At 38.3% G+C, this 27,995-nt stretch overlaps 1 protein-coding gene across 1 annotated transcript; it reads right to left on the bottom strand.

The window, feature by feature from the left end:
• Window positions 1-75: 75 nt before the first annotated feature.
• Window positions 76-25,182, bottom strand: LOC136264479 (neurogenic locus notch homolog protein 1-like). The gene is made up of 10 exons (XM_066059234.1): window positions 24,983-25,182; window positions 17,567-17,701; window positions 11,231-11,590; window positions 4,221-9,181; window positions 3,600-3,844; window positions 2,880-2,947; window positions 2,325-2,833; window positions 1,883-2,112; window positions 359-557; window positions 76-304 (listed from the first exon to the last, which is right to left on the bottom strand). Exons 1-10 carry the CDS (start codon window positions 25,053-25,055, stop codon window positions 233-235), a joined length of 6,852 nt encoding a protein of 2,283 aa, XP_065915306.1. The 5' UTR covers window positions 25,056-25,182; the 3' UTR covers window positions 76-232.
• Window positions 25,183-27,995: the final 2,813 nt, after the last annotated feature.

Here is a 27,995-nt window from a genome sequence, read left to right as displayed (position 1 = left end):
AGTACCTCCACCTCATGCTAAGACACACACATTCCGCGTAAACAAGTGACATCGGTATGTAATCAGACACACACATTCACTGTAAACAAGTTAGCAGCTGTAAGTGTACATGACATTATATGGTACATGGAATATATAAAAGTACATACATTGAATCTTAAATGGTTTGTAGATACTTGTGTCACTGTGTGTAAAACAAAAAGTCATGTTGAGTAGCTAAGTGATTTACAGGTTAAGTGGTAGGGAACACTTCAGCATACAAGTCACCATAAGTCATGGTACACGGTCCAGTATCATCTAACACCTGTTGTATGAGATGACATCATATCATGTCACAGCAAATAACAGTAGTGGTTACCTCCACTCCAGCACACATGGCAAAGCACCTATTAGTGTAGGTCTGTCCATCTCCTCCACACACAGGCTGGTACACATCAGGACAGTCACAATATGAGTTACAGTGTCCAATAATGTCTGATATTGCAAAGGCCATGCTGGCTGTTGGTAACACAACATCTTGTTCCACTACTGGGATACATGCTGCACTAGAGCCACACCTGTGGAGGTGTGTGATAAGTGCACACAATTGTATAGCTGTGGTTAACTGGTCACATGTGTGGTGTGTGGTAGCTTTGTGTATAGATGCAACAGTGAGTATATGTATGGAGTGGCCTGTGTATGCATACTAGATTTATATGTGATTTGAGACATGATAGCCTTCCCACCCCATGGATAAGTATATGTGCCAGTCTTGTAATAGACTGGCATAAAACTTGCTGGCTTAGTAAGGACAATTTACTACGTGTCTCATACCAGGATCACATGAATAATGGTGCACAGGTTTGTACACTACCCTGGAACCGATTTGCTGTTTATCTAGTCTACACTGCATACATTCACTTCATAATCTTGCTGACCACACGTGTGGGTAGTGGAGCAGCATCACAATACAGTCCAACTATGATGTCTCCATACTTTTTCATTCGCTATTACTACATGCCCAAGACTGAAATCTTGTGATTACCATGCCAGTATTCCTGATGTGTTTAGGGTGTGTGTTGTGTGTGTGCATGTACATCATTGCTATTGTGATTAAGCTTGCCCAGGATTTCACCTATAGTGCCCTTCTATGTTGTGGGCAACTTACAAAAGTGTGCATACATGCACATAAGGCCAGGCCAAATTGATTCACAGTTTATCGTCACCGCCCGTATGGGTTTTTAGGAATAGAGCAATAATTTCATAATTCATTATTTCTCACGTGATCATCATTGCTTACACTTCCGAACTTGTTTTTTATAGTGTGTGCAACAAACGTAATGATTATCCCAGGTCTGAACTTGTTAGAACCTTGGATTTCTAAAGAGAGATTGCATAAACGAGTAAGTATAAATAGTGACGTAATCAAATAAGCTTACAATTATTGTTAAAGCATAGATTATAGACACAGTCTATGGTTAAAGTATGTATAGCTAGCTACTGTGTGAAGCTGCTTTTTAAATGTTTTTCCATGTTAAAAAATTATGAAATATGAAAAATGACCTCCCTCCCGCATGAATTTTTCAAATATCACTGATGATAAACTGTGAATCAACTTGGCCTGGCCTAAGCACAGATGGCTAAAAAAGTTTCATGACTGGTTTCTAAATTTCCAACAGTAGCTAATAAAGATAAAGTTTGGGGCATCATATATCTATACTGATCAGTGAATGCAGTGACTGTTGTAGTAGTGCTTATTACAGAAATGACTGTTCTACTAGAGTTTCAAACAGAGTGTCATCTGCTTTAAATTGTCTATTTGTGCATGATCTGAATGCAACACTCGTGTTTAGTATACATTGTACATAATTTTACTATAACTGTAACTGTACTACTGACTAACCTGAAGTCAGTGTTATCTCCCAGTTGACACTCTTGACCAGCCACACTGTAGTTGGTACAGTAGTTGACCATACCAATTGTAGTAGAGGTGGTGGTCCCAAACATGTCATTGTGCATCTTGGATATCTCGTCATGTGACAACACTGTGTCCTGAGCTACCAAGTATCTGATTATTCCATCAAAGCGGAACCTTCTTGTCCCTGGACGACCTCCAACATAAAGTGTGTTATACTGTAAAATCATCAATGATGGCACTTATACACATTGTACAAATAGCAGTAGCATGTATATAGAATGCTGGTTAACTGGTACCAGCGTTGGGATCTACGGTGTTACTTAATGTTAGAGTGGGACAAAGTGTTGGGCAACCTCTGACTAATTTTTGCTTATGATTTGGCATGGTAGAGTATGTATGGTATGTTACTATGAGGTCATCAACTTACTCCGGGATTAAACTCAGGTTGTCCTATCAGTGACTTGCTGCGCTCCACAGCACCATCAATGTACAGTACACATCTGTTGTTAACACTGTCCACTACTACAGCAATAGATTGGAATGTAGAGTTGTCCAGTAGCACATTGTCAAATATGATGATGTCACGTGATCCACCAACTGTACGGTATGGTACCCAGACTTGTTGTTTAGTGGAACGTAGGTACAATCCAAAATCTCTGAACTGATCATTGACACCTTTAGCGACCACATATCCATCATTGTCAGCAGTTTGTTGTACTATAGCAAATATGGTGATATCCGTCATCACATCAGGGTGATCATCAGCTGGTTTGTGTATTATTATTGATCCATTAAATGATGTGTCACTGCTAACTAGTACTGTCATGGCTCCAGCTGGCTGTTCATCATTTCGTGGAAAATAGTTGCTGGGGTAGGCAGGATATTCCCTGACCCCACAGAACTGGTTGGACAAGCAGTCATCATCAGTTTCACAAACTATACAATTAAAATGTTACTAGTACACTATCTGATGGTGACTCACTATCTTGTGATGGTTGACACTGGTAGTCATCATTAATATCAGGTAAACAGGCTGACTGTGGGTTACATCTAGTATGACAACATATTATGAGCATACAACTGTTGATCAAGCTTTTTGGAAAAACATGTAGACGTATTGTGAAAGCTACTGTTAGCTTGGTGCCAATTATTTGTACTTAAGTGCGTCTTTGTAAAAGCAAGAGTGTCTGCTCTTCATTATATCACACAAATGTTGTACCTAGGAGTATTGTAAATGACAAAGTTTGGAGGGACTAAAGTATGTTATTAGAAATCTGGCAGTTTTCCTGTTAGCCATTGCATGTTATTCTATACTCAAGGTAACATTTATCTAGCAAATCATTCATATAACTTTGTCAAACTGTTATTACATTAAAGGTGTTTTATACATATTGTTGCAGTGGGAAAGGTTACAGTTTAGTATACTAATTAATTGGAAAAACTGTATGGTTATAGTATGATCAAATTTATTGATATTGCTTCACAGAATAACATTCTTAGCTATAGTCAAGATATTCACAACAGTTTTCTACTGTATACATTTTGCATTACATAGCTATCTTGTTGCTTTGACTCAGTTGACCCATTTATCAGCACTAAAAATTTGGTATAAAGAAATATGCATGCAATTGATATGAAAGCCTAATAGGGTAGACATTTACTTTCATAATTTTTATTCAAAAATACCTACAAGTACCATTACCTGCTGAGGGTGGATACACAGAGACTTGATGGCTCCATTACTGGACGAGGACAAGTGGTATAATCAGACAGGAATGGTGTACACGTTCCTCGCAAGTTGTCAAGAGCTGAGGAGCACAACACGTCAATTTGTGAATCTGTTAGGAGACCTTCAAATATTGCCACAGACTTGATTGTGCCAGAAAAGCGATACAGTCCTGGTATTCTGCCACCAACCAAAAGACGAGCAGGAGAGGAAGCACTAACCTGTTAACACACAACCTGATGCATATATACTTTGCCATGTACAAGACCATTAACATACATGGATTTTACAATAGGTGATACAGTAATTTTCAGTTTTGTTTTCAGCTTTACACAAACTACTTTGTAAAAAACTAGGCTTTACGTTACATTTTACAGACAGCTACATACACACTATGCCTAAAAGTCCTACTGTCATCCTGCTCAAACTATTTTTACTTGAACATTTGGTGGTGGGTTTGGTGTATGGTAGTAAATTCAACAAGTTCCATACTATACACATTAGATACAAACTGTATAACTGACAAATTTTATTTGTATCAAAAGCATGAAATTCTTACAGCTTGCATGTTTGTGTATTGTACATGTACACACTTACCCCATATGTAAAGTCAGGTGAGCTAATCTCCCTGAAGCCAGCTGATGTACCATCAATGTACACAATGAACTGAGTTTGATTGACATTTATTACCAGACAGTGTTCATCACCATCAGAAAGTGATGGACTAAACCTGATACGTCTTAATTTCAAATCACCAGTGTTATCAGTGTAATAGAATGTGAGGGTGGTCACTGTTGAGTTACTGTGTAGGTATACTGCAAGATTTCTCAACCTATCTGATGTGCCATAGAACAGTAAGTATCCATTATTATTGACAGTTTGTGATAGTCTTGCAACAATTGCCAAGTTGGCAGTGAATGTCGGATGTCGGCTTGATGATATTGATACATAAGAATTTCCAGTTAGAGTAACTTCTGATGATAATAAGGATTTGTGTACATTATAAGTGTCTGTAGGGCAGGTCTTTTGACAAAATAATCCACTGCTACACTCGCCATCAGTCAAGCAGTCACCTAGAGGTATGTCACAGAGTTGTCCAGTAAACCCTGGATCACATGCACAGATAAAGCCATTAACGTGGTCTGTGCAGTTTCCATTTACACAAGGATCAGACATACACTCATTGATTTCTTGATCACAAAGTTGTCCAGTAAACCCTGGATCACAGTCGCACATAAAGTCATTAACTAGATCTCTGCAAGTTCCATTTACACAAGGATCAGACATACACTCATTGATTTCTTGATCACAAATTTGTCCAGTAAATCCTGGATCACAGTCACACATAAAGTCATTAACTAGATCTCTGCAAGTTCCATTTACACAAGGATCAGACATACACTCATTGATTTCTTGATCACAAAGTTGTCCAGTAAACCCTGGGTTACAGTCACACATAAAGTCATTAACTAGATCTCTGCAGGTTCCATTTACACAAGGACCAGACATACACTCATTGATTTCTTGATCACAAAGTTGTCCAGTAAACCCTGGGTTACAGTCACACATAAAGTCATTAACTAGATCTCTGCAGGTTCCATTTACACAAGGATCAGACATACACTCATTGATTTCTTGATCACAAAGTTGTCCAGTAAACCCTGGGTTACAGTCACACAAAAAGTCATTAACTAGATCTCTGCAGGTTCCATTTACACAAGGATCAGACATACACTCATTGATTTCTTGATCACAAAGTTGTCCAGTAAACCCTGTGTTACAGTCACACATAAAGTCATTAACTAGATCTCTGCAGGTTCCATTTACACAAGGATCAGACATACACTCATTGATTTCTTGATCACAAAGTTGTCCAGTAAACCCTGGGTTACAGTCACACATAAAGTCATTAACTAGATCTCTGCAAGTTCCATTTACACAAGGATCAGACATACACTCATTGATTTCTTGATCACAAAGTTGTCCAGTAAACCCTGGGTTACAGTCACACATAAAGTCATTAACTAGATCTCTGCAGGTTCCATTTACACAAGGATCAGACATACACTCATTGATTTCTTGATCACAAAGTTGTCCAGTAAATCCTGAATCACAGTCACACACAAAGTTATTAACTAGATCTCTGCAAGTTCCATTTACACAAGGATTAGACATACACTCATTGATTTCTTGATCACAAAGTTGTCCAGTAAACCCTGGATCACAGTCGCACATAAAGTCATTAACTAGATCTCTGCAGGTTCCATTTACACAAGGATCAGACATACACTCATTGATTTCTTGATCACAAAGTTGTCCAGTAAACCCTGGGTTACAGTCACACATAAAGTCATTAACTAGATCTCTGCAGGTTCCATTTACACAAGGACCAGACATACACTCATTGATTTCTTGATCACAAAGTTGTCCAGTAAATCCTGAATCACAGTCACACACAAAGTTATTAACTAGATCTCTGCAAGTTCCATTTACACAAGGATTAGACATACACTCATTGATTTCTTGATCACAAAGTTGTCCAGTAAACCCTGGATCACAGTTGCACATAAAGTCATTAACTAGATCTCTGCAGGTTCCATTTACGCAAGGACCAGACATACACTCATTGATTTCTTGATCACAAAGTTGTCCAGTAAACCCTGGATCACAGTCGCACATAAAGTCATTAACTAGATCTCTGCAGGTTCCATTTACACAAGGACCAGACATACACTCATTGATTTCTTGATCACAAAGTTGTCCAGTAAACCCTGGATCACAGTCACACATAAAGTTATTAACTAGATCTCTGCAAGTTCCATTTACACAAGGATCAGACATACACTCATTGATTTCTTGATCACAAAGTTGTCCAGTAAACCCTGGATCACAGTTGCACATAAAGTCATTAACTAGATCTCTGCAGGTTCCATTTACACAAGGACCAGACATACACTCATTGATTTCTTGATCACAAAGTTGTCCGGTAAACCCTGGATCACAGTCACACATAAAGTCATTAACTAGATCTCTGCAGGTTCCATTTACACAAGGACCAGACATACACTCATTGATTTCTTGATCACAAAGTTGTCCGGTAAACCCTGGATCACAGTCACACATAAAGTTATTAACTAGATCTCTGCAAGTTCCATTTACACAAGGATCAGACATACACTCACTGATTTCTTGATCGCAAAGTTGTCCGGTAAACCCTGGATCACAGTCACACATAAAGTTATTAACTAGATCTCTGCAAGTTCCATTTACACAAGGATCAGACATACACTCACTGATTTCTTGATCGCAAAGTTGTCCAGTAAACCCTGGGTTACAGTCACACATAAAGTCATTAACTAGATCTCTACAAGTTCCATTCACACAAGGACTAGATGTACACTCATTGATTTCTTGATCACAAAGTTGTCCAGTAAACCCCGGATCACAGTCACACATAAAGTCATTAACTAGATCTCTACAAGTTCCATTCACACAAGGACTAGATGTACACTCATTGATTTCTTGATCACAAAGTTGTCCAGTAAAGCCTGGATCACAGTCACACATAAAATCATTAACTAGTTCTCTGCAGGTTCCATTTACACAAGGATCAGACATACACTCATTGATTTCGTGATCACAAAGTTGTCCAGTAAACCCTGGATTACAGTCACACATAAAGTCATTAACTAGATCTCTACAAGTTCCATTCACACAAGGACTAGATGTACACTCATTGATTTCTTGATCACAAAGTTGTCCAGTAAACCCTGGATCACAGTCACACATAAAATCATTAACTAGTTCTCTGCAGGTTCCATTTACACAAGGACCAGACATACACTCATTGATTTCGTGATCACAAAGTTGTCCAGTAAATCCTGGATCACAGTCACACATAAAATCATTAACTAGTTCTCTGCAGGTTCCATTTACACAAGGACCAGACATACACTCATTGATTTCTTGATCACAAAGTTGTCCAGTAAACCCTGGATCACAGTCACACATAAAGTCATTAACTAGATCTCTGCAGGTTCCATTTACACAAGGATCAGACATACACTCATTGATTTCTTGATCGCAAAGTTGTCCAGTAAACCCTGGGTTACATTCACATATGAAGCCATTGATTTGGTCTCTGCAGGTTCCGTTTGCACAAGGACCAGACATACACTCATTGACTTCTCGATCACAAAGTTGTCCAGTAAATCCTGGATCACAGTCACACATAAATCCATTATCTAGATCTCTACAGGTTCCGTTTACACAAGGACCAGACATACACTCATTGATTTCTTGATCACAAAGTTGTCCAGTAAACCCTGGATCACAGGCACACATAAAGCCATTAACTAGATCCATACAGTCTCCATTTACACAAGGATCAGGTCTACAGTTGTTATTTTCACTTTCACAGTTTCGTCCAGTAAACACATCACTACACACACATGAGTAATTACCCATCAATGGCATGTTTATACAAGTTCCATTATTCATACATAACACTCCATCACAATAGTCTATAAATTGTGAACAATTTCTAGAAGTGTAACCAGTTGGACAAGTACATGTGTAGTTACTAGGACCTTCAGTAGTACATGTTCCATTATTCATACAAGGATTATCAGGATCACACTGGTCTATTATTGTCTCACAATCTTCACCAGTAATACCTTCAGGACACATACAAAAGTAACTGGCAAATCCATCTTGACAAGTTGCACCATTTTGACATGGATCAGAATCACAGCTATCAACTCTTTCAGTGCAGTTCTTTCCAGTAAAGTCTTGTCGACAGGTACAATTGTAGTCAAGGAATAAATCAATACATTCTATTGAATTCACACCACAAGGATTAGGATCACATTCATTAGTTTCACTAACACACAGTCTACCCTCATAACCAGGACTACATTGACAGGTAAAGTTGTTAACTTGATCTATACATGTTCCATCATTTAGACATGTCACATTTATACAGTGATCGATTCTGTTTTCACAGAATCTACCCTCAAAGTCTTGATCACACTGACACATAAAGTCATTGACCAGATCAACACAATTTCCATTAATACAGTTAACACCAATACAGTCATCAATGTCAGTGTTACAAATATCTCCAGTCCAAGGACTAGCACAGTTACAAGTAAAGGTGTTATTACCATCAACGCAACTTCCATTATTCATACAAGGCTCAGGGTCACAGTCATTAATATTAGTTGTACAGTTAGTGCCAGTATAACCATCATAACATGAACAGTTATAGAAATTAATGAAGTCACTACAAATACCATTCACACAAGGTCCTGGTGGTGTACACTCATCAATTGGATCAACTTCACACAACCTTCCCGTTAGTGGAGGAGGACATGAACATGTAAAATTGTCAGTAACCTCCATACAATCTCCACCATTCACACAAGGATTAGGATCACATCCAATAAAATCTCCACAGTTTGGTCCAGTGAAGCCAGTAGGACACACACAGTCTACACCTCCATCAGGTGGGGTATGTGCCATGCACATGGAATTTGTTGGACATTGCTGACATCGATCTGTAGTAAGGTAAAATTTTAGTGGCAATACTTTATGTTTGCACTGTACATGGTCCATAGCTTAAAATGATGCTTTAATTTATTAAATGAAATATCGTTTTGTTAATAATCCAAGTATAAGGAAAAATTAGAAATTTTACATTTGAGAAGGATTGTAGAAATAAAAAGCAATGAAACAACGGAGGTTACCAACACCTGCAGCTATACTAGTGCACGTTAACTTCCTACTTAGTCATTTACTGACTGTCAACAGTATATATAGCCATGACTGAAAAATGTTGCTGAATATCAGAAACTTACCTGTATGAGTGCATTGTTGATTCACAAAAAAACAAATATTTAATATTTTAAACCTTTGTAACTCATCAGCCCTGTCAGCTACACATATGGAATTAATTCACCAATGATGGTGCTATTCATGAATTTCATGGTGGCCAAGGTAACCATTGCAGAGTTTCCCACCATTTTTAGATAGGTTTTTTCACCAGTGTTGTGTTGAAGGGTGGGGGGTTGTTGGGTGAGTAAAAGATAGACTTCAAAATGGACAGGGATGGTAAATGGAGGAACAAGGCCACAAAATGCAGCCTTTCAAGGGTAGCTTATGGGTTGAAATCTCACAAAACAGACACAAATCACGCTTTACGCTCCCTGCTCATCTGTCCAGAATGTTTGAACCATCTTCAGCACATCCTGGGAGCTGTATACTATCACAAATGCTATCAGGCTTAGGGAAAAGACTCTCGTGACAGACTTCTCAAAATTACTGTTGTATCACTTGATAAGAAAAAAAAACAAACTTAAGCTTATATAGGAGGAAAATCATGTTAGCAAACGAGGAAAATCATGTGAGCAAACTTTTTATAGCTCTTCACCTACTCAAAGGGAAAATAAAGCTTTAGGACTTCAACTAACCAGGGTGCAAAGAAATAAAATGGGTAGATGCGTAGTTCAGCAGGAGTCTCAATAAGCCTATCCTGCTGCACTTATAATGTAACATTAATGATTCTAGATCTAATCTAACCTCTTTAGATAGTGTGATCAGGGTAATAATCACTCAGTCAAATTTGATATATACAAACCATCCACTCATTGTAGGACTTTGATCAGTGTCAACTGTTGTAGTTTACAATCATCATCTCATGAGCTATACTTTGTGGCCTTTTACAAGAACATGAGCCCGACATTATAGTAGGTTGTAAATCACATCTTGACAACTTTTACTTATCATCAGAATTTTTTCAGTGGATTTCAATGTGTATACAGAAAAGATAGAACAGCTTGGGAATTAAAGATACATTTATGTAGTTGTTACTGAAGAACCTACCATAGATATTACTGCAGAACCTACTGCATACCCAGAAATTTTACAGTACGTACTTTTCATGGTTTTCATGGTTAGTAAAGCTACCGTGAAATTTTATCATATGAAAATTTATGTGTGTCCTACAAACTTCAACTTGCCTTACTGTGGCTCCTGTTATGTGATACTGTTTGTAGGTATATGTGGACTCCACATATATATGCTTACAAACTGTATCACACATACCTAATATCAAAGTGGGCACGTGGCTCATGAAAGGAGCTGGCCTACAGCAAGATTAGACTATGCCTCACACAGAGATTGTCACTACTGTGCTACTTGTAAAATCAATCCAGACCCTTTGTAGATGTGTGATCAGGAACAAAAATCTTTGAATTGATCTGTGAAATTTAAAACGCGAAAATCTTGACAAAGTACATTATCGTGAAATATACATACTACAAAATTTCTCGATATATGGTACCTTTCTGTGAATGCTATCCCATGCACTAGGGACCTGTGAGAAAGCTAAGTCTGCGAATACAGGAAGTCAGAACTAAAATATGAAACTGAGGATTAAAACCAAGTAGTGTAGCTACCCGTTTGATTTTGCTTGATGTGCAATCTGTAAAATATGGTCACTAATTTTTTACTTACTCTTTAATCTTCATTTGTGACAATTACTAAATAGTGGTGTACAGTAACTAATTTACTGTGTAAACAACACAGAAATCAACAAAATACATTACCCATGATATGAATAATAACATCTGCTGACACTTGCAGTACACCAACTGTGTTACCAAACACTAGAGCTTCCAACTGAAATTGTTCAGTTCTAGGATCAAACTGATCACTGATTGTAATGGTTATAAGTATATCACCATTTATTGGTTGCTCAATGACGTGATTATTACTCCTTCCATTTATAAGATAAGTAGTACGGTCTGTTGGTCCCACCCTCTGAAAATCAGGAACTACTTGTATTAAATCACTAGGATCCTCAATCAGAAGAAGTGCCTCAAACACAACTGTTCCAGGAGCAGAGTGGTTATAAACATTAGATTCATATTGTGTAGCATTGAAAATTGCATAGTAACCTGAGGTAACTGGAAAGAAACAAAATATTATTAAACATAAGTTTACTAGTGATAATCTGTACAAAAACAGCTAAGCTGTGAAAAAAGGTGCGGCCCCTCAAAAATCCAGGGTGAAAAATATGTGAAATCAAAGGTGGTGGCCAAGAAACGACTGTGATGGTAAGTTAATGGCAAAAATTTTAATACTGACAATTCAGGTGAATTTGTGTTACCTTCTCCTAGGATTCAGCACCTAATTGTTGTTATTAAAATTTTTGCCATAAACTCACCATCACAGTCATTTCTTGGACACCAGCTTTGCTTTTTTCACCCTGGCTTTTTTGGGGGCCGCAACCTTTTTTCACAGCTTGGCTGTTTTTGTAAAGATATTACTTCTTTTTGTATTTGTATGCTCCAAAGCCAGCCTGTGGCCAGCTTTGGAGTTTCTTTTACTTGTTTTCTTTTCTGCAGAAAGGAAGAAGACATCAAGAGCTGAATTCTGTGGATATTTTTTATTTATAATGATGCATCTTTGTATGTGACTGAATTTGACAAAACCCGGCTTCAACGCACAAAGTTTCGTTAGGAGATATGGTGATTTTAAGCAATCATTGTGTAGTAACTTCCCAGTGCCTACAGCTGTGTAAATAAAATTTGTACCAATTATTCATCTAGCTATCACTGTGTGTAGGTGCATAAGTTTCTGATACCCAAAATATGCCCTGTTTTGGGTAGCTTTTTTGAGTGGGTAATAATATCACAGGTGGTAGTAATATGGTGGTGGGTGGTGGGTGGGCTTAGTATAGGAGTATAAAATGGAGCAAGAAGACGAATGGAATCCAGAGGCCAAGTTTGGGCCCTCCATGGCCCTCAAATCATTCCAAATTGATTGAGAACACTATTGGCGAGCTCTCTGTGAAGTCCCAGCTCACTACACACCATTACAACAAAGCCATGGTCATTTTATGATGCCAATCTTCCACTCGTGGCTTTGACAGGGTCGGAAGAAAGCTGCTGCAGAAACCAGACTTGCCAGTCCTGAAGGAAATACAGAGTGAAATATGATAGTTTATTAGACCAGCAATCCATTTCTGGTAAAATGTAAGTTTGATTTTGTGTGTGTGGAAGCCGGGTTATATGAAATCCGGTCACATATACACACAGTAGGCATGAAAATGTGTCTCATTTTAGCGAAGTAGTCATCTAATCTTCTTTCCTTACTTTTTGTTGCATGGATCGTTTCTCATTTCAGCTGTAACATTTTTGAGCTTGTTTCTTTACTTTTTGTAGTATGTGTATTATATCGATCCCTACTTCCTTTTAATTTTTTTAATATATTGATCTCTACTTCCTTTTATTTTTTAATAGCTAGTTTGTTTACTTCTATGTACAGCTAGCTAGCCAGTTATATTATACTCCTGTGTAGTACAAATATCAATCACCTTTCTATGTGATAAGTGCCTCTAAAAATAATTATTATCTTTGTCTTTACTTTAGCTATCAAAACAACTGTTAAAAGCTATAGCTGCATTTATTAATGCCCAATTTTACAGTGAAACATCGCTGGAGAGTTTATCATTAAGAGTGGAACCCCTTTAGAAGTATGGATCCACCCCTGAAAGGCATGAAAAACTAAACTGGTAAGACTATAAAACAACTACACAGCATCAATAAATGCTAGAGATGACTCCTTGACTACTACACCTGGTTTTATGCACACGTGTTCATACTTTGTTAAAATCATGTGTTCAGGCAGTGACACGTGCTGCAACTATTAAGTGCTGCGACTTATTAAGCACCGCAACTATTAAGCCCCACAACTATTGAGTGCTGCAACTATCAATCATCCTTCTTGAAGAGCAAGAAAGATGAACAGTATGGTGTAGTGGACAAAACGTAATTGAAACAACAGATTCTTGAATTCGCCATTATTCCTTTAGCTTTCTGAAATTTCTGGAGCCGTACATGTAGTGCTACTGTGTCTTATGGCAAGTGAGTGTGAAATGGTGCTAACAATTTTCACAGTATTATGGCTGCTCATATGTCACAAACCACAACATCTTGTCATTACATCATAACTTCACGATATGTTCTTCTACAGGAGCATATGAAAGTAATGAATTGCCAGGCCCACAGTCGTGTACATCTGTAAAACAAGCTTGGGGACCAAGGAAGCGTGATGTTAATCCCAAACAAATTATGCAGACAACTGTTGAGTGTGCAAAGGATGAAACAAAATGTTAAAAAATGGCTATAAAATGCACATTGTATGAAGCAAGAGATGAAGTGACAGAAGAAGTAACTGCTGACGATATTATAACTTTCAAAAACTCAATAGAAACAAGTAGCCGTTTGTTTAGTATTTTGCCAGAAGTAGATACTGATGTTACATTTACCAGGACTCAGTTTGGACTAGTACCACAGGGCAGTGTACTGTCATGCCACTTACCTGTAATGTCAACACCATCTGATACTCAACCACCTGAACTAGTTACTGAACAATTATCCCATTCACAACCACAAACAGTCATTGATGCTGGCAAGCAGATGTTACCCTTTTGTGACCATGTAAACTGCACACTATTGCCAATGGCAGTAATATCGCTCAATGAATCACGTCAAATAGAGCAAGCAACTCTAGGACAGCATAACTGTGATTTGTGGAAAGAATACCATACCATTACTCTTACTCTTACTTCTTCTAACTTTAAGCGTATTTGTAGCTGAGAAAAATCTATATCAGATTCATTTGTGGGTTCTTTACTAAATCCCCCTGACTTGAGTCACTTGCCTGCAATACAGCATGGTAGGTACTATGAAGGTGTGGCAGCTAGTTCATACCTTGTAATGCATGTAAACAATGGAATTCCTATTTCAATGAGAACTTGCGGTCTAGTATTGCATACCAAGTACAGGTTCTTGGGTGCCAGCCCTGACTGTCTAGTCAATGTTAATGGGAGCTGGGGACTACTAGAAATAAAGTGTCCATATTCAGTCTTTGGACAGACAGTCACACAAGCATGCAGTAATCCTCACTTTTGTTGTAAACTAGTAGAGGAAAGGCCACAGTTGAAGCAAGATCACGAATACATGTACCAGATTCAAGGTCAGCTTGCCATTACTGGAATAGAATGGTGTGACCTGATGGTATGGCTTGGATTTTTTCCAGCACAGATGCACATACAGAAGATTACATACAGCAGTACTTTCTGGGAACAGTATATGTTACCTACCTTGCATTCTTTCTATTATAATGACATTATAACATATATGCCTTGAAATGTTTGTATTATAGGTACATATATAGAAACACATGTAAACTTGTGTTGTGAGTATATCAGTTAATGTACAATAACTTTATGTGGGTTCTTCATCAAAAATAGGTCCACGAAAGTTTGTCAACATACAGCATAATGTCCAAATTTGGTTGAGAGATCAAGCGGTTACTAATGGTATAACACCTTGTAATATGTTGTAACGACACTTGACCTGGCCTATAACTCTTTCCATATGTATACGAATCCGTGCAATAGTTTGTGTTTTATGCACGTCAGTGATTCCTAATGGAGTTGATCCTTTAAAAGGAGGAATATTTAACAATAAACCATGTGAAACTAGCAGGTCCTGTATATCAAACCCTTTGTCTGCCATAATGGACTTTTCTCTGGGCACATTTCTAAGCGACTCAAGAAATCCACTCTGCTTGGTAAGTTCCCTGTCACTAATCGATCCTGTGTACAACTGACTTACAAAAATTATTGCACCATTAGGTGCAACTGCTAGTAATCCCTTGAGTGTTGTGTGGGATTTGTAAGATGAACAACATTGAGACTGTAAACAAAGAGATGCAGGAGCCTCACACATCAGCTCAGTAACATCAATAATACAAAACGTCGTAGGGTATGCTTCCTTAAAAACCACTGGCATGCTTTTTTCTACAGAGACACTTGATGGCCACAGTGGTAACAGTCCTAGCCTCAAGTACATAAAGTTAATCCATCTAGTAAAAACCCGGCAGACAGTTGTTCCGCAAATGTTAAAATGTACGGACTGGTCACGTTCAAAGAGGTTTAACCTCATGAGAACAAGCAAAAACTGATCCTCCAAACAAAGCAAATGTTTGGGGCCAGAACTCCTGTTTCGAACATGGTTATCTACCTGAGCTTGTTCTGCTGTTATCATGTGGTGAGGGTTCAAGAAGTTGAAGCATGTAATAAACTGGTCTGTATTAAACCCAGTATAGTACTCTAGATCTGAACTTCCCTTCCTGTTTGTCTGTTTGTGCAGATTCTCCTGTTCTACTAAGTGGCGATATGACAGTTGTTGCTCTTGCTGCAGCTTCAAAACTTTGGCTGTCTTCTTAACTACTTCATTCTTAGCCTTAACTAATTCACTCTCAGCCTTCTTCAATGCTTCTTCTAAATGTTGGGTGTAAGTTGGAGGTCCATATACAGGTAGTGGGCCTGTATATCGGATTAAGGTACGACGAGGTATCTTGGCCTGTACAACACGAAACGAAAACAATGAGGGAACAGCACCATTCTTCAGCCATTTAAGTCTCTTCGTAGTGTTAAATGAAGAAGCTAGTCCCTCAGCTAGTCTACCTTGATGCTGCCCCACTGCATAGTCTGATGGCACAAAGTGAGCACTGCACACTACTGTGTTATTCGTGACTTTAAATGTTGGTACTTCATCCCGTTGTATAGCCATTATCCACTTCTTCTTTAGTTCTGTGGTCTTAGGGAAAGTGTGATACGATAGTTCCGGGTTCTTGTTCTGTCTATTAGTGCACTGAGGAACGCAACAGTGGTCGTGAGTTGGCATTGCAAAACTACGAGACAAAATTTGACTATTACCAAGCAACAATATTTTGAGGTTGCCCCGTTTCGAACATATAGACTACGGTTATTATGAAATTTGTCTATTGTTATGAAATTTAAAAAGAATATTCAATGGAATTTTCTACTGACCAACTGACTAACTGCCTGCCTGTCTTCTTGCCTGCCTGCCTGCCTGATGCCTTCAGGCAAGCATAACTCCATAACAGTTGAGGCTATGGGCTTAATTTTCCACTGTTCGGCATCGCTTTGTCTCGAGACGTGCCTTTTGGCATACCGCAGTTTGTACAATGCACGCATCATGGACTTACCTTTGCCTTCCTTTGAGTCCCATTTCTTTTTGCTGACAGCCCAAGGTGTCGATTTGTGGTAGCGTGATCCATGGCTTCCCTACAGTATGTTTATAAATGGGAATCTTCCGTATTTTCCGTGGTGACTGGATTGATTGCAGAGACGATTCTAACACTGTTCTTCATTTGTAATGCTGTGTAACAGGCTGAACATGGCTGAAAGTGAAGTGTAATGACTGCTGCATGGGTGCCGCTGCACCTTTGAGGCAGTAATCGAGTGTTGGGATGTGTGAACCATATTTTTGTGGTGACTGGATTGATTACAGAAGCACTTCTACTGTTTTTCGTTTGTAGCACTGTTTTTGATTGTAGTACTGTGTAATGGGCTGAACATAGTTGAAAGCAAAGCACAATGACCACTATATGTTCGAAGCAATATTTGATAGCTGGGGTGCGTGTTCAGTTGAAAACATCCTTCTTTTGATGCGGTATGTGTGGGCTCACCAGTCATAATAATGTAACAAAAAAAGTAAACAAACAAGTTTAAGGAAATTAGGAATTTTAAATTTGATTAGGGATCACAGAAAAAAAGGTAGGGAAACAAGGGAGGTCGCCTACACCTGCAGATTTACTAGTGGACATTTAATCCCTAATTATATACATGGTTGATTGATTGCCTGTTTGGTTAGAATGGGATAGTATTAACAGCACGGGCGCCTGGTTTTTAGAAGTAGCATTACACCAACTTGTTTTCTATGATCCCTAATTGAACTTAAAGTTCCGAATTTTTCTTTAAACTTGTAATATAAAGTTTATTATTATGAACTCTTGGTAAAATCACTTCACATATTATATGTTTCTGGTAATTACAAACTTACTTGTAGTACAATTCCTAGTATAATTCAAAGAAGGATCATCATCACTAGCTCCATTAACAACTCCATAAGTGCCATTTGGACAGGTCATCACACATTGACTGCTGTCAGAGTCATAGAAGGTGGGGTAGTCACAACCTGTACACCGGGTAAAAGAAATTAAAGAAAAGGATATTATAATTATCATCATTGTATATAATAGATATGCGAGACATTATTTAATGTTACATATATGGCAATAGTAAGAGCTTTACAAGTAGTAGTAATCATTACAATAAAATTTAATAGTGTTTAATCAAGGGGATCATCACATGGAGTGCAAATTTAATCTACTTATAATTAGCAATGAACCAGCATGGCTAAAGTAGTGATTAAATTAATACTTTAGGTGATGATCCTCTTGTTTTGTTATAATTATTTAAACTAATCAAGCGGTTTACCCTGTGGGCGTGACAGACCTTCGACCTTATTTACACAAATAATTGGTTATAACTCCGTGAATGTTCATCGGAGTTCTACCAAACGTAGTACTGAGATTTGCCTTAATGAGCTCTTTAAGTGTGCCAAAATTTCAGCCCAATTGGAGTACGCATTCGTGTTTTATGACGGATTTTGCAAAGTGTGTGAAAAGAAGTAGAAGAAAAAACCCCCAAACTTTGGCCACTCGTATCTCGGAAATTGTTGGAGCGATTGTCTTCCAATTTGGAATGTGGACTCCCCTGCTTAGCCGGCACGGCTGTAGCAACTTTGGTTTCAATCGGATAAGGAATCACGGAGCTACAAAGGTGTGAAAATCGCACTTACTTTCTTTCTGTTACTATACTCACAGTGTGGCGTGCTGGCTTCTTTGGCCACACGATACACTACCGTGTGTCTTGATATATATATAAACAGTACTTAAATGCATTGGAAGAACATGAAGTGGGAAGCAGTTCTATTGGTACTGTAGATTCATTTTCCACTTCTGATAATTTATTTTAATAGATGATATGCACATTTTATTACTCGAACGAAAAATGATCAATTAAGCGTAGATGGCGCAACACTCAATGGTAACTTAAAAGTGGAAATCCCATACAAAAGTATGGGAAGCAAATGCAGCTCGAGCAATAACTCACCACTCGAGCTAAGGACAGGCCATCTCGCTTACCATACACTTCTTTTCGTTCAAGTAATAAAGTGTGCATATCGTCTATTTCAATCTATGACAAAAGTGGATTGGTTGGGTCCATGAAATAACTAATCCACTAGACATGGCTCTCAATAATATTTTAACATTACATCTTCAGAGACCCTTTACTATCACTAAGGCCATTTCAATTTGATTACTTGTTCATTAGTCATGGGACAAAATTGCAAGAGTAGCTATAGGGTTGGTAGGTTGGCAAATAAACGAAAACAAAAATCAGGAAAAAACAAAATACAAGTAGGGTATGGTTTCAATGAAATGGCAAGTCATTTCTAGTCATAGTGCATTTCTGATCTAGATTTTGATAACAGGGGTGTATTTAGGGGGGTTCCCTGGGGTTCTGGAAACCCCTCTGAAATCTTAACCAGCAGCAGGAACACCGGACTACCTTAGTTTGGTAGTACAAATACACAGAACAAATGGGAACAGGGCAGGGCAGTATAGCTACAGTGTAATTGGTAACTTATACATTGATTTCTCAAAGGTGGATTTGGAGAACAAGGGTACGTATTGAAAAACTACTCTAATATAGCAGTAAAAACTACTCTAATAGAATGAACACAATAAAATACAACTGTAATAATTATATAGATATTAACGAATAAATGTAAGACTGTAGTAACTTGAATTTTATAGAGTAATTTAGTAGCTAGCTATATCTTGAGTCATTTTTAAATTTCAAATGGAAAATCTGAATATGCAATCGGATCACTATGCAATACCTGCTGGACAGGTGTCAGCATTGGGAATTTTGGCATAACAACCAAAGTTTAATTAGCTGCATAGCAACCATACAAATAAAAAAAAGTTTCTGAGGGCTAAGCTTAAGTTTTACCCAAAATTGCTTCATAACCTGATCAGTTAACAAATCTGAGATATTACAATTTATGTCAATAATTAAATAGTATCATAAACCCCTGAAGGGATCATTATGCATACTGTAGTTGCATATGTCTTGATAACCATCATCATTTGTGACTGGGTCTGCAAAATAGGGCATGTGGGCACAAACTACACCCTGTCACACAGCAGGATTATCTCAGTACTGGAATAAAATAGTTGCATTCTGCCAATATAAAGCCAATCAATTACTTAATATCTGCTTAAAATTCTAAAGCCATAGCACATTAGTACATTGGTACTAAACGTTATGGGCAATTTAAAGTTTAAAAGTAGACAAATTTATGTGCCCACATGTCTTATATTCACAGGCCTGGTCACATTTGCTCTCTTGACTTTCTATAGATTTATTTTAAAACTTCAGCTTGATAGCTGTACTGTAACAGTTGTCATTAATTTTAGACCAGAACAAAATGAATCCAAAATCTTGTACCTACAGTTTTCTGGTAGGGATTTCATAAAAAATTACCCTGATACAATAAAACAGAAGCTGTCTCTTGTACCACCTAGATAGATTAAACTGTTGAACCACCCTGAAATGGTGATAATCAAAATATTTGTCTAAGGTCCCATTTGTATGAAACGCACATGCAATTAGGCCTCTGAGATCATGACAATTTTCCAATAAGGACACTTAAGTGGAGTCCTAAGGTGTCCAGAATAGAGGGGTGTATTACTGTGAGAGCCTCTACCTATATTTTATCGGATACACACATGTGTATGTATACTCTGCCTACCTCTTCATTAATACTTTTTATGTACTGAAGATATGTTTGTTTGCATTATTGACAATCGATCTCAATCATGTCTGCTAATAGTACCTTTTGTTATCTGAAATGGCCAATTCTTTAAAGCATGTTATTCTCCTATGCTTACATGCTGCTCCTCTTGCATGAGAATTTCGGTAACCTTGCAGTTTAGCATGCAAGAGAGAACTTTTGATGATATATGAAAGTGCTCCATGTACCATAAAGGCCAGTCAATTTGCAACCAAATTTGCAAGAAAGACCAAATTTTAACGACTTTAATGATTCATAACTTTAGATTAAAATAAGTTACTGATTGAAATTTTGTCTGCTGTGAGCCATAACATTGAGCATTGGATAAAGAACGTTTCACATTTGTATGTTACTTTGAAACAAAGTTATGCATGCAGTTGCAATTGGATGTGTGAGGAAGACACAAATCCAGCCATTTAGAGCATCCATCACATTATATTGCATAAGAAAATTTGACATAAAGTCTTTCCTGCTGCCACCTATTTGGTACACTAATATTTTTCTCTATTAGTGTAAGTGTATTTGCTATGCGGTAAAAACTTGGGTTTACAAATAATTCATAATAAACTGACTGTATTCTTTTTGTACAGTATTTATATAGTGTTCTATAAAGCGCAGTGGTATACCGGGATGGTGCTTGGTCCAACAAATCCATAACAGTCAAGCTGTGAAAAGGATGTAGTGGCATTGCAATTATCAGGGGCGGATCCAGGGTTTGCACCAGGGTCTGAGGGGCTGCACTCCCAGAAGCTAAAGCTATTTAATGTTTCAGGATTACAATTTTGACGTAGTCAAGAGTGGCACAATATCTAAATCATAATGCTTTCTAAGTGGACTACATTGATCCAGGGATAAGTGACAATCATGTAACTATAGCTATAATAAAAGATTGCTGTACACAAAACCATGTGCATTTCAGTTTTCATATTCAGCAACTATGGAGGATTGTCAATAGTATTATGTGTGGTGACAGAGTATTTTACTGATTGCTCTATTAGAGTATCTTGATCTTGTATTTTTTTGGTGTGTGTGTGTTTGTGTATGTGTGTGTGTGTGTGTGCATGTGTGTGTGTGCGTGTGTGTGTGTGTGTGCATGTGTGTGTGTGCGTGCGTGCGTGTGTGTGTGTGTGTGTGTGTGTGTGTGTGTCACTGACTATTGTTCAGAGTTATAAATTAAAGTAAAAGTATTGGTCTAACTGAAATCTAATCATTTTTATTCATTGTAGCAACTTCTCGGTTACTGGTTTTGATTTAACTTTAAAGTCCGTCACAGCTTGGCTATTCTGTCCACAGCTTGGCTATGGATCTCATCACTCACTACATGTGGGCAAGATCCAACAAGGCAGAAAGTCAAGCTGAAATTGAAAACAGAACTTATACAATTTATTTATATCTAAAACCATTTGTGACCCGGTCTGCGAAAAGGGCTCTTATAGCCTTTCCAATTATCCATGTTTGGCTAAACATAACTCCTAATCTACTACAGCTATCACCATGTAATTACACCCACAGCTACTGCCAGGTTAGGGTTGTTGAGTGACCAAATTGTAGGCTTGTACCATATTCACCAGTCAAGTTATGAGTTACCATATATATGCAATTGGAAAGGCTATAAGAGCCCTTTTCGCAGACCGGGTCACATTTAATTTATGAGATTACATTAACGTAACTACTACTATTAATTACTCTTAATCGCTCAGCATAAGTGAACTATTCCATGCCGGTCACCTCTGCTCCTGCCTTATTAAGAAGGTGGTTGTATTAAACATGTTAATGTCATTGTGTACACAAATGACACAATTAGGAGACTGTTACAATGGTCATTTTAAATCAGGTGACCTTATTATACAGTGATCCAATTAGACAGGTTTTCTGTATACTTGAATATTAGAAGTATTGTGCAACCACAAATGCAGTAAATACTTATAGTAAAGTAAACAGGCATAACATGGGATGTGATCACAGGAAATCAAATGAAACTTGGTATATGACTTTGACTCATGATGCACTGTCTTTGTGCCAATTTTGAAGAAATTTTAAAAGAGTGGGTTAATACTTTAATTTCTCTGATAATTTAACATGGAATGACTATAATACTAGAATTTCCTGAGTTAAGGGTGCTAGCGGGTTTTTGAAGCCATTCAAGGGACAATCCACATAACCACATGCGGCTGTTACATCATAATTGGCAATATTACGCATACTCAAAGTATCCGTGTCAGGCGGCCGTGTTTTGTGCCAAAGAAATTGGCCAAGAAACAGTCTGTTTCATTTGAAAACCATCACAAAAATGATCGTCATGGTGCCCAAGAGTGACAATAGAGTGAATTAGCCTGAAAGTAAGTGCTAGTTTTGAAGACACGTGTGAACGCAAGCTGATTTGTAGCCAACATACGTTCTTCCTGTGTTTTCTCGAGTGATAGTGTACGCTGGTAAGTTATATTTGTAATTGTACACCTGTTCTTAGGTAGAGACGATGTTCCAGCTGGATTTATCACCCATTACAAGACACTGACTGTGCGTTATGAGGTGTTACCTATCGAAGAGCAGGTTTGGCGACTCCACAAGCAACAGGAAGGTGTCCCAGTGTGTAAAGAAAAGGAACAAGAGCTTTTCTTTTGTTCAGAACTTCATTTATAACTTGTTATTTGATAAAGTTGGCATTTGTGGTTGTTGTTGTAATAACTGGTCGACGTGCGCATGTTCTACACTGCATTGTAAAAGGTGATATTCTGGAATACACGGTAGTCGGATCTCTACCAAACTTTTGGTGGACCATCAGTGATAAATTTGCAAACTTCTAGTGCATGGAATTATAATTGTTGTGATCCAGCACGAAGTTACAAGGCCCGGAAGTCGAAGTTTGCTCGCGGGCACTCGCTCTTTGTTTTATAACTCAGGAAAGAAGAAGTGCAAAGACAAATCCATGCGTTAAGTTTCCACAAGTTTATTGAAGAATCTTCACAGCGAATTTGATACCTGTATAAGCAGCCAGTATCTCGGAATAAAAAAATGTATGGGTTAACTTTCAGGGACTATAACGTGTGAATGAAACAAGGTACAATCTTATACTTTGGTCTCTGTATAGTATATAGAAAGTTAGGTCAATCTTCGAAGCAGTAGATTAGTTTCCTGTAGCTTCCTTTTTGCCTGTATCAATAGCAAAAACAACAGCATTTGTGTGGCTTCATAAAGGCGCTAGCACCCCAATGCTGACGGAGGTCCAGCAGGTAATTTTGGGTAGTCCATAGTATGGAGAAATATTTTGTGACATAAAATAAACTATAGACCATATTGCAAGGTTCAGCTATAAAAAGCCCCTTTTCTGCCAGACTACTACACTTAAACTCATTAAGGTAAGTAAGGGGGTTTCTGGACAGCTGCGTATTCCAGACACTTTGATTATAATCCACTACTCAAGGATTGAATGGACAGCAATCAGGCTATATTATTAATTGTAAACCTCATAAATGAGTATAATCAATATATTAAATAATTTCAGTCATTGATTTAGTTTGAGTACCCAAGTACCTATTTGTGTGCAATACAACACAGAAGTTTTATCTTGATAGCTTTAAGGATTGCTGAGATCCACCACAATTTTGCTGGCACATGTGGAACATTTTTGTGTGAAAAACTTTCTATACACATGTTTATAAGTAGGAGATTGATATCGTTCATAATTTAAGCAAGTATAGTTAGCACAAATCATCAATTACACTATAAAGTGAATGGATATATGATTTAGAGATAGTACAACTGGAATCCAAGCCCATTACCTGCATCATGTTAACTTGCACGCACAATCAACATAACCACCAGCTCGGAGAAGCCTACAGCAAGAATCTACTGGGCCACATTGCTTAAGTATGCTGTTTCTGTATTAAGACAAGGGTCATGCATATTTCCAGGCAGTAGATCAAATGTCACATCTTTGAAAGTGTTGTTACTTGCAAGGTCTCAGCAACCTTAGAGCAGCATAAGGCAATTCTACTGCTAAAAATGTTGTCAAAAAACAAAGTATCTAGCCAAACAGAACGCTATCAATCTCTGCTGCTCAATGGAGTGCAGCATTTCCCATAACAATGCCACTTTTACTGGTGTACAAACCACATGGCACTTTCTCAAATTGCATACTTAGACCCATCTTGCTCCTAGCACCCCACATTTTACGACTCACAATTTATACCACCAATAGCTTAGTTCATTGGCTACAGTTTGGCATCATGCAAGCTTATTAATATCTGCTATTCTCTCGAGGAGAAATCAGATAATTTCTAATGCTTGTGCAAACGTTGTCTGGAAACGTTCAAATCTGAAAACTACTTTACTGGATAAGATAGTGATAAGGCATTTGCAGTAGTTAAATGCGTTTAAAAAATACGAGGCTTGTCACAGTGCTCAGAGTTATTTTAGCAGTTAGCTAAATTTCCCGGGAAATTTCCACTTGTGAAAATTATCATTCACGTAGGTAGGTCGGGCCCGCCAACAACTGATCAGTCAAGTTGACATGGCGTAAACACAGCATGTGATGTAAAGCTATCAACTTACTAGTGAACGTCGTTACACCATAATGCAATGTAATAACAACGACAAGCAGTCCAAGTAGTGCATTAATATTCATCCTTGTCAATTTAGCTAGCTGAATCACATCAGTCCGGAAACCAATACTCTAGTATTCAGTTACTGCTGAGCTCTTTCCTTGCTATCTGATCATCACCACTGCTCTCGTAAACAACGTTCCACATACACTTGTGGTAGGCTAATTCGGTTACGCACCTTGTTTACTACGCAACCTTTGCCCTTTGTATTTGAACAAACAAAGTTGCCAAATAACAGCAGTACACACGTATACATTACTTAAAGATAAAGATTCAGTTAAATGAACTGATCCCACCCTCTGCACACACAAGGTCATAGCTGCAGCCCATAGCTACAAACTATTTGAGACCAAAGCCGCGGCGGTGGTAGCTCAGTATAGGAACTGAGATCTAGAACCTCTCAAACAAGTGATGGCTGCGCGGAATAGGGAAAACTCAGTTTACGCCTTAGCCAGTACAGGGCCTTGCTGTAAGACTGTCCATTTTTTTGACAGCAGAGTGGCTATTCTTTCGTACACCACCACTGCCACCTCTGCCCAAGTTGCACAATCGGTCTGAAGCAGTGGAAATTTATAAATGTAAGCTTAGGGCCGCCCACGGGGGGGGGGCAATTTGCCCCGGGCCCCAGCCTGAAAGGGGCCCCAGGAGGCCTCATGAAGGGCCCCTTGAATACCTGTTTAAAAGATCGATATACTCTAATAGAGCAGTCAGATCTAAATACTCTAATAGAGCAGTCAGATCTAAATACTCTAATAGAGCAGTCACAGTATTTTTCAGAGGAGCAGTGTAGCAAGCTTATAAAGGAGATATGGTTGGTGAGGGGTAGCTATTGTCATTGTCAGCATGTAATGAATTTTTTTTATCTTCAACTTAATACAGTTAGGGTGAAATTGTGATTCAGAATGGAAATTTAAACCTCCTTGCCCCTGGGGCCCCACTTTAACTCTTTGCCCTGGGCCCCTTAATTTCTCTGGGCGGCGTCAGGGCCGCCCACAGGGGGGGGGGCAACTGGGGCATTTTGCCCCGGGCCCCAGCCTGAAAGGGGCCCCAGGAGGCCCCATGAAGGGCCCCCTGAATACCTGTTTAAAAGATCGATATACTCTAATAGAGCAGTCAGATCTAAATACTCTAATAGAGTAGTCACAGTATTCTTCAGAGGAGCAGTGTAGCAAGCTTATAGATAAGGAGATATGGCTGGTGAAGGGTAGTTATTGTCATTGCCAGCAGGTTGTGACCTTTTTTTTTGGTCTTCACCTTACAACACTTGGGTCAAGGGCCCCACTTTAACTCTTTGCCCTGGGCCCCTTAATTTCTCTGGGCGGCCCTGACCCGAGTATCAAACTTGGACTAAGTAATGCAACTTCTTGCTTAATGACTTTTTGATCTCTCTCTCTCTCTTTAAGGCTGCCACTGCTAAATGGGGTTCCAATCTTATTTCTTGCTTCACTGACTTAGCAACAGGCCATGCTCTGGTCTTGCCCATGCAGACTAGCCACAAATGGTGGCATCAGAAAGTTATTACACATGCGAGCTGTGAAAGTGTGCTAACCCTTGCAGTTGGATAGAGTTTTGAGGATCAATAATTTTAGCTGATGCCACAAGTTACTCATTGGAGGAACTTAATATGGGGCTGGAAACTAGAAGGATTAAGGCTGCAACCGATGATGATAGACATGGGACCAGTCCCAGAGATCTTATATACGTATTTGTATAATATAAATGCAAGCTTTCCACTGCAAATCCATGTGGTATCAATGTTATGCTCTTGTTGCAAACATGGATTATTAGTGTGTTGCAAAATGTGGGGGAGAGAGTTGCAGATGTGCTAAGGAAATTGTTTCTTATGAAAAAATATTATAAGGATAACCCATTTTTGTTGGTCACAAATGACCAGATTTGCAAAAATGGGTTTGCAAATGCATCCGATTGAGAAACCACAACTTAGCGGTCAAGTTGAATATCAACCTGAAATTTTCCCCAACTAATAAGTGATGCTGGTGCTCACTACTGATCAAATTTCAAGTCAATACCTTTTCCAATCTGAGTTGTTAAAGTTGGTAAATTGGATATATGTGGAAAATCCACTTTCCTGAATCCAGTCACATATGCCTCAATACTAAATTGGCCATAAAAAGTTTTCCCTCTGGTGGATTTTAGAGGATTTTGGATATGTTATTCTATGAAAAATTAGCTTTCTAATAATACCAAAATCAGCTTTCTTCAATTTTTTTCTGGGTTCACCCCTTTTTTCAGTTAAATCTACTAGACTACAGCAGCAACTACTCTTTGTTTGTGGGTTTTATGGTCAGCATGCCTGTCAATATCACCAGTACCCTGATGAATAAATGAAACATCCTTACTGTAAACTTTGCAGTAAAAGTGGGTTACTTGATAATAATTTAGCTTAGCTATCTATATGTGACCGGGCCTGCAAAAACAGGGCATGTGGGCACAAACTACAACCCGTCACTCTACAGGTAATATATCAATACTGGAACAGAATATCTGCATTCTGTAACTTGTATCATAAAGCCAACTAAATGCTTACTAAAAGCGGAAAATTGCATTGTAATAGCATAATGGTATGAAAAGTTATGTGTGATGGAAGTTTGAAAAAGTAGGTAAAAATCATGTGTTCACATGCCCTATTTTCGCAGGCCCGGTCACATATACAGAGAATAGTTTTGTGCTCATCCTATTTAAAAATAAGTCCCAAGGATTTCCCTAGTGCCACCATGATTGCGTTCTCACCAGGGTTGCTATGAGGTGAGGAGTGTATAAACACTATGTAGGTATAAAAATTTTAGAATGCAACTTTCGCTTATTCTGCTATTCCACTATTTTGTTTTTCTGCTTTTCTGCTGTTATGCTATTCCATATTCTGCAGAATACAGGCTCCCCTTAAAAACTAAACTGTCCAGATCTGCAATGTCTAAACTGTTCCAGTTGGGAATTGTTCTTGG

This window comes from Dysidea avara, chromosome 8 (assembly GCF_963678975.1).
Source record: "Dysidea avara chromosome 8, odDysAvar1.4, whole genome shotgun sequence".
Taxonomy (NCBI): Eukaryota; Metazoa; Porifera; class Demospongiae; order Dictyoceratida; family Dysideidae; genus Dysidea; species Dysidea avara.
The sequence above is the reverse complement of the archived record's forward strand: the minus strand, read 5'-3'. Positions and strand labels throughout refer to the sequence as shown.

What these genes read in the sequence shown, in the direction of transcription:
- LOC136264479 (XM_066059234.1), bottom strand. Translation starts at nt 25,055, where the DNA reads ATGAATATTAATGCACTACTTGGACTGCTTGTCGTTGTTATTACATTG. An exon ending in TGGTGTAACGACGTTCACTA is followed by an intron (nt 17,702 to 24,982) that starts GTAAGTTGATAG and finishes CCCGGTGTACAG; the next exon opens with GTTGTGACTACCCCACCTTC. An exon ending in CCATGTGTGCTGGAGTGGAG is followed by an intron (nt 305 to 358) that starts GTAACCACTACT and finishes CTCATACAACAG; the next exon opens with GTGTTAGATGATACTGGACC.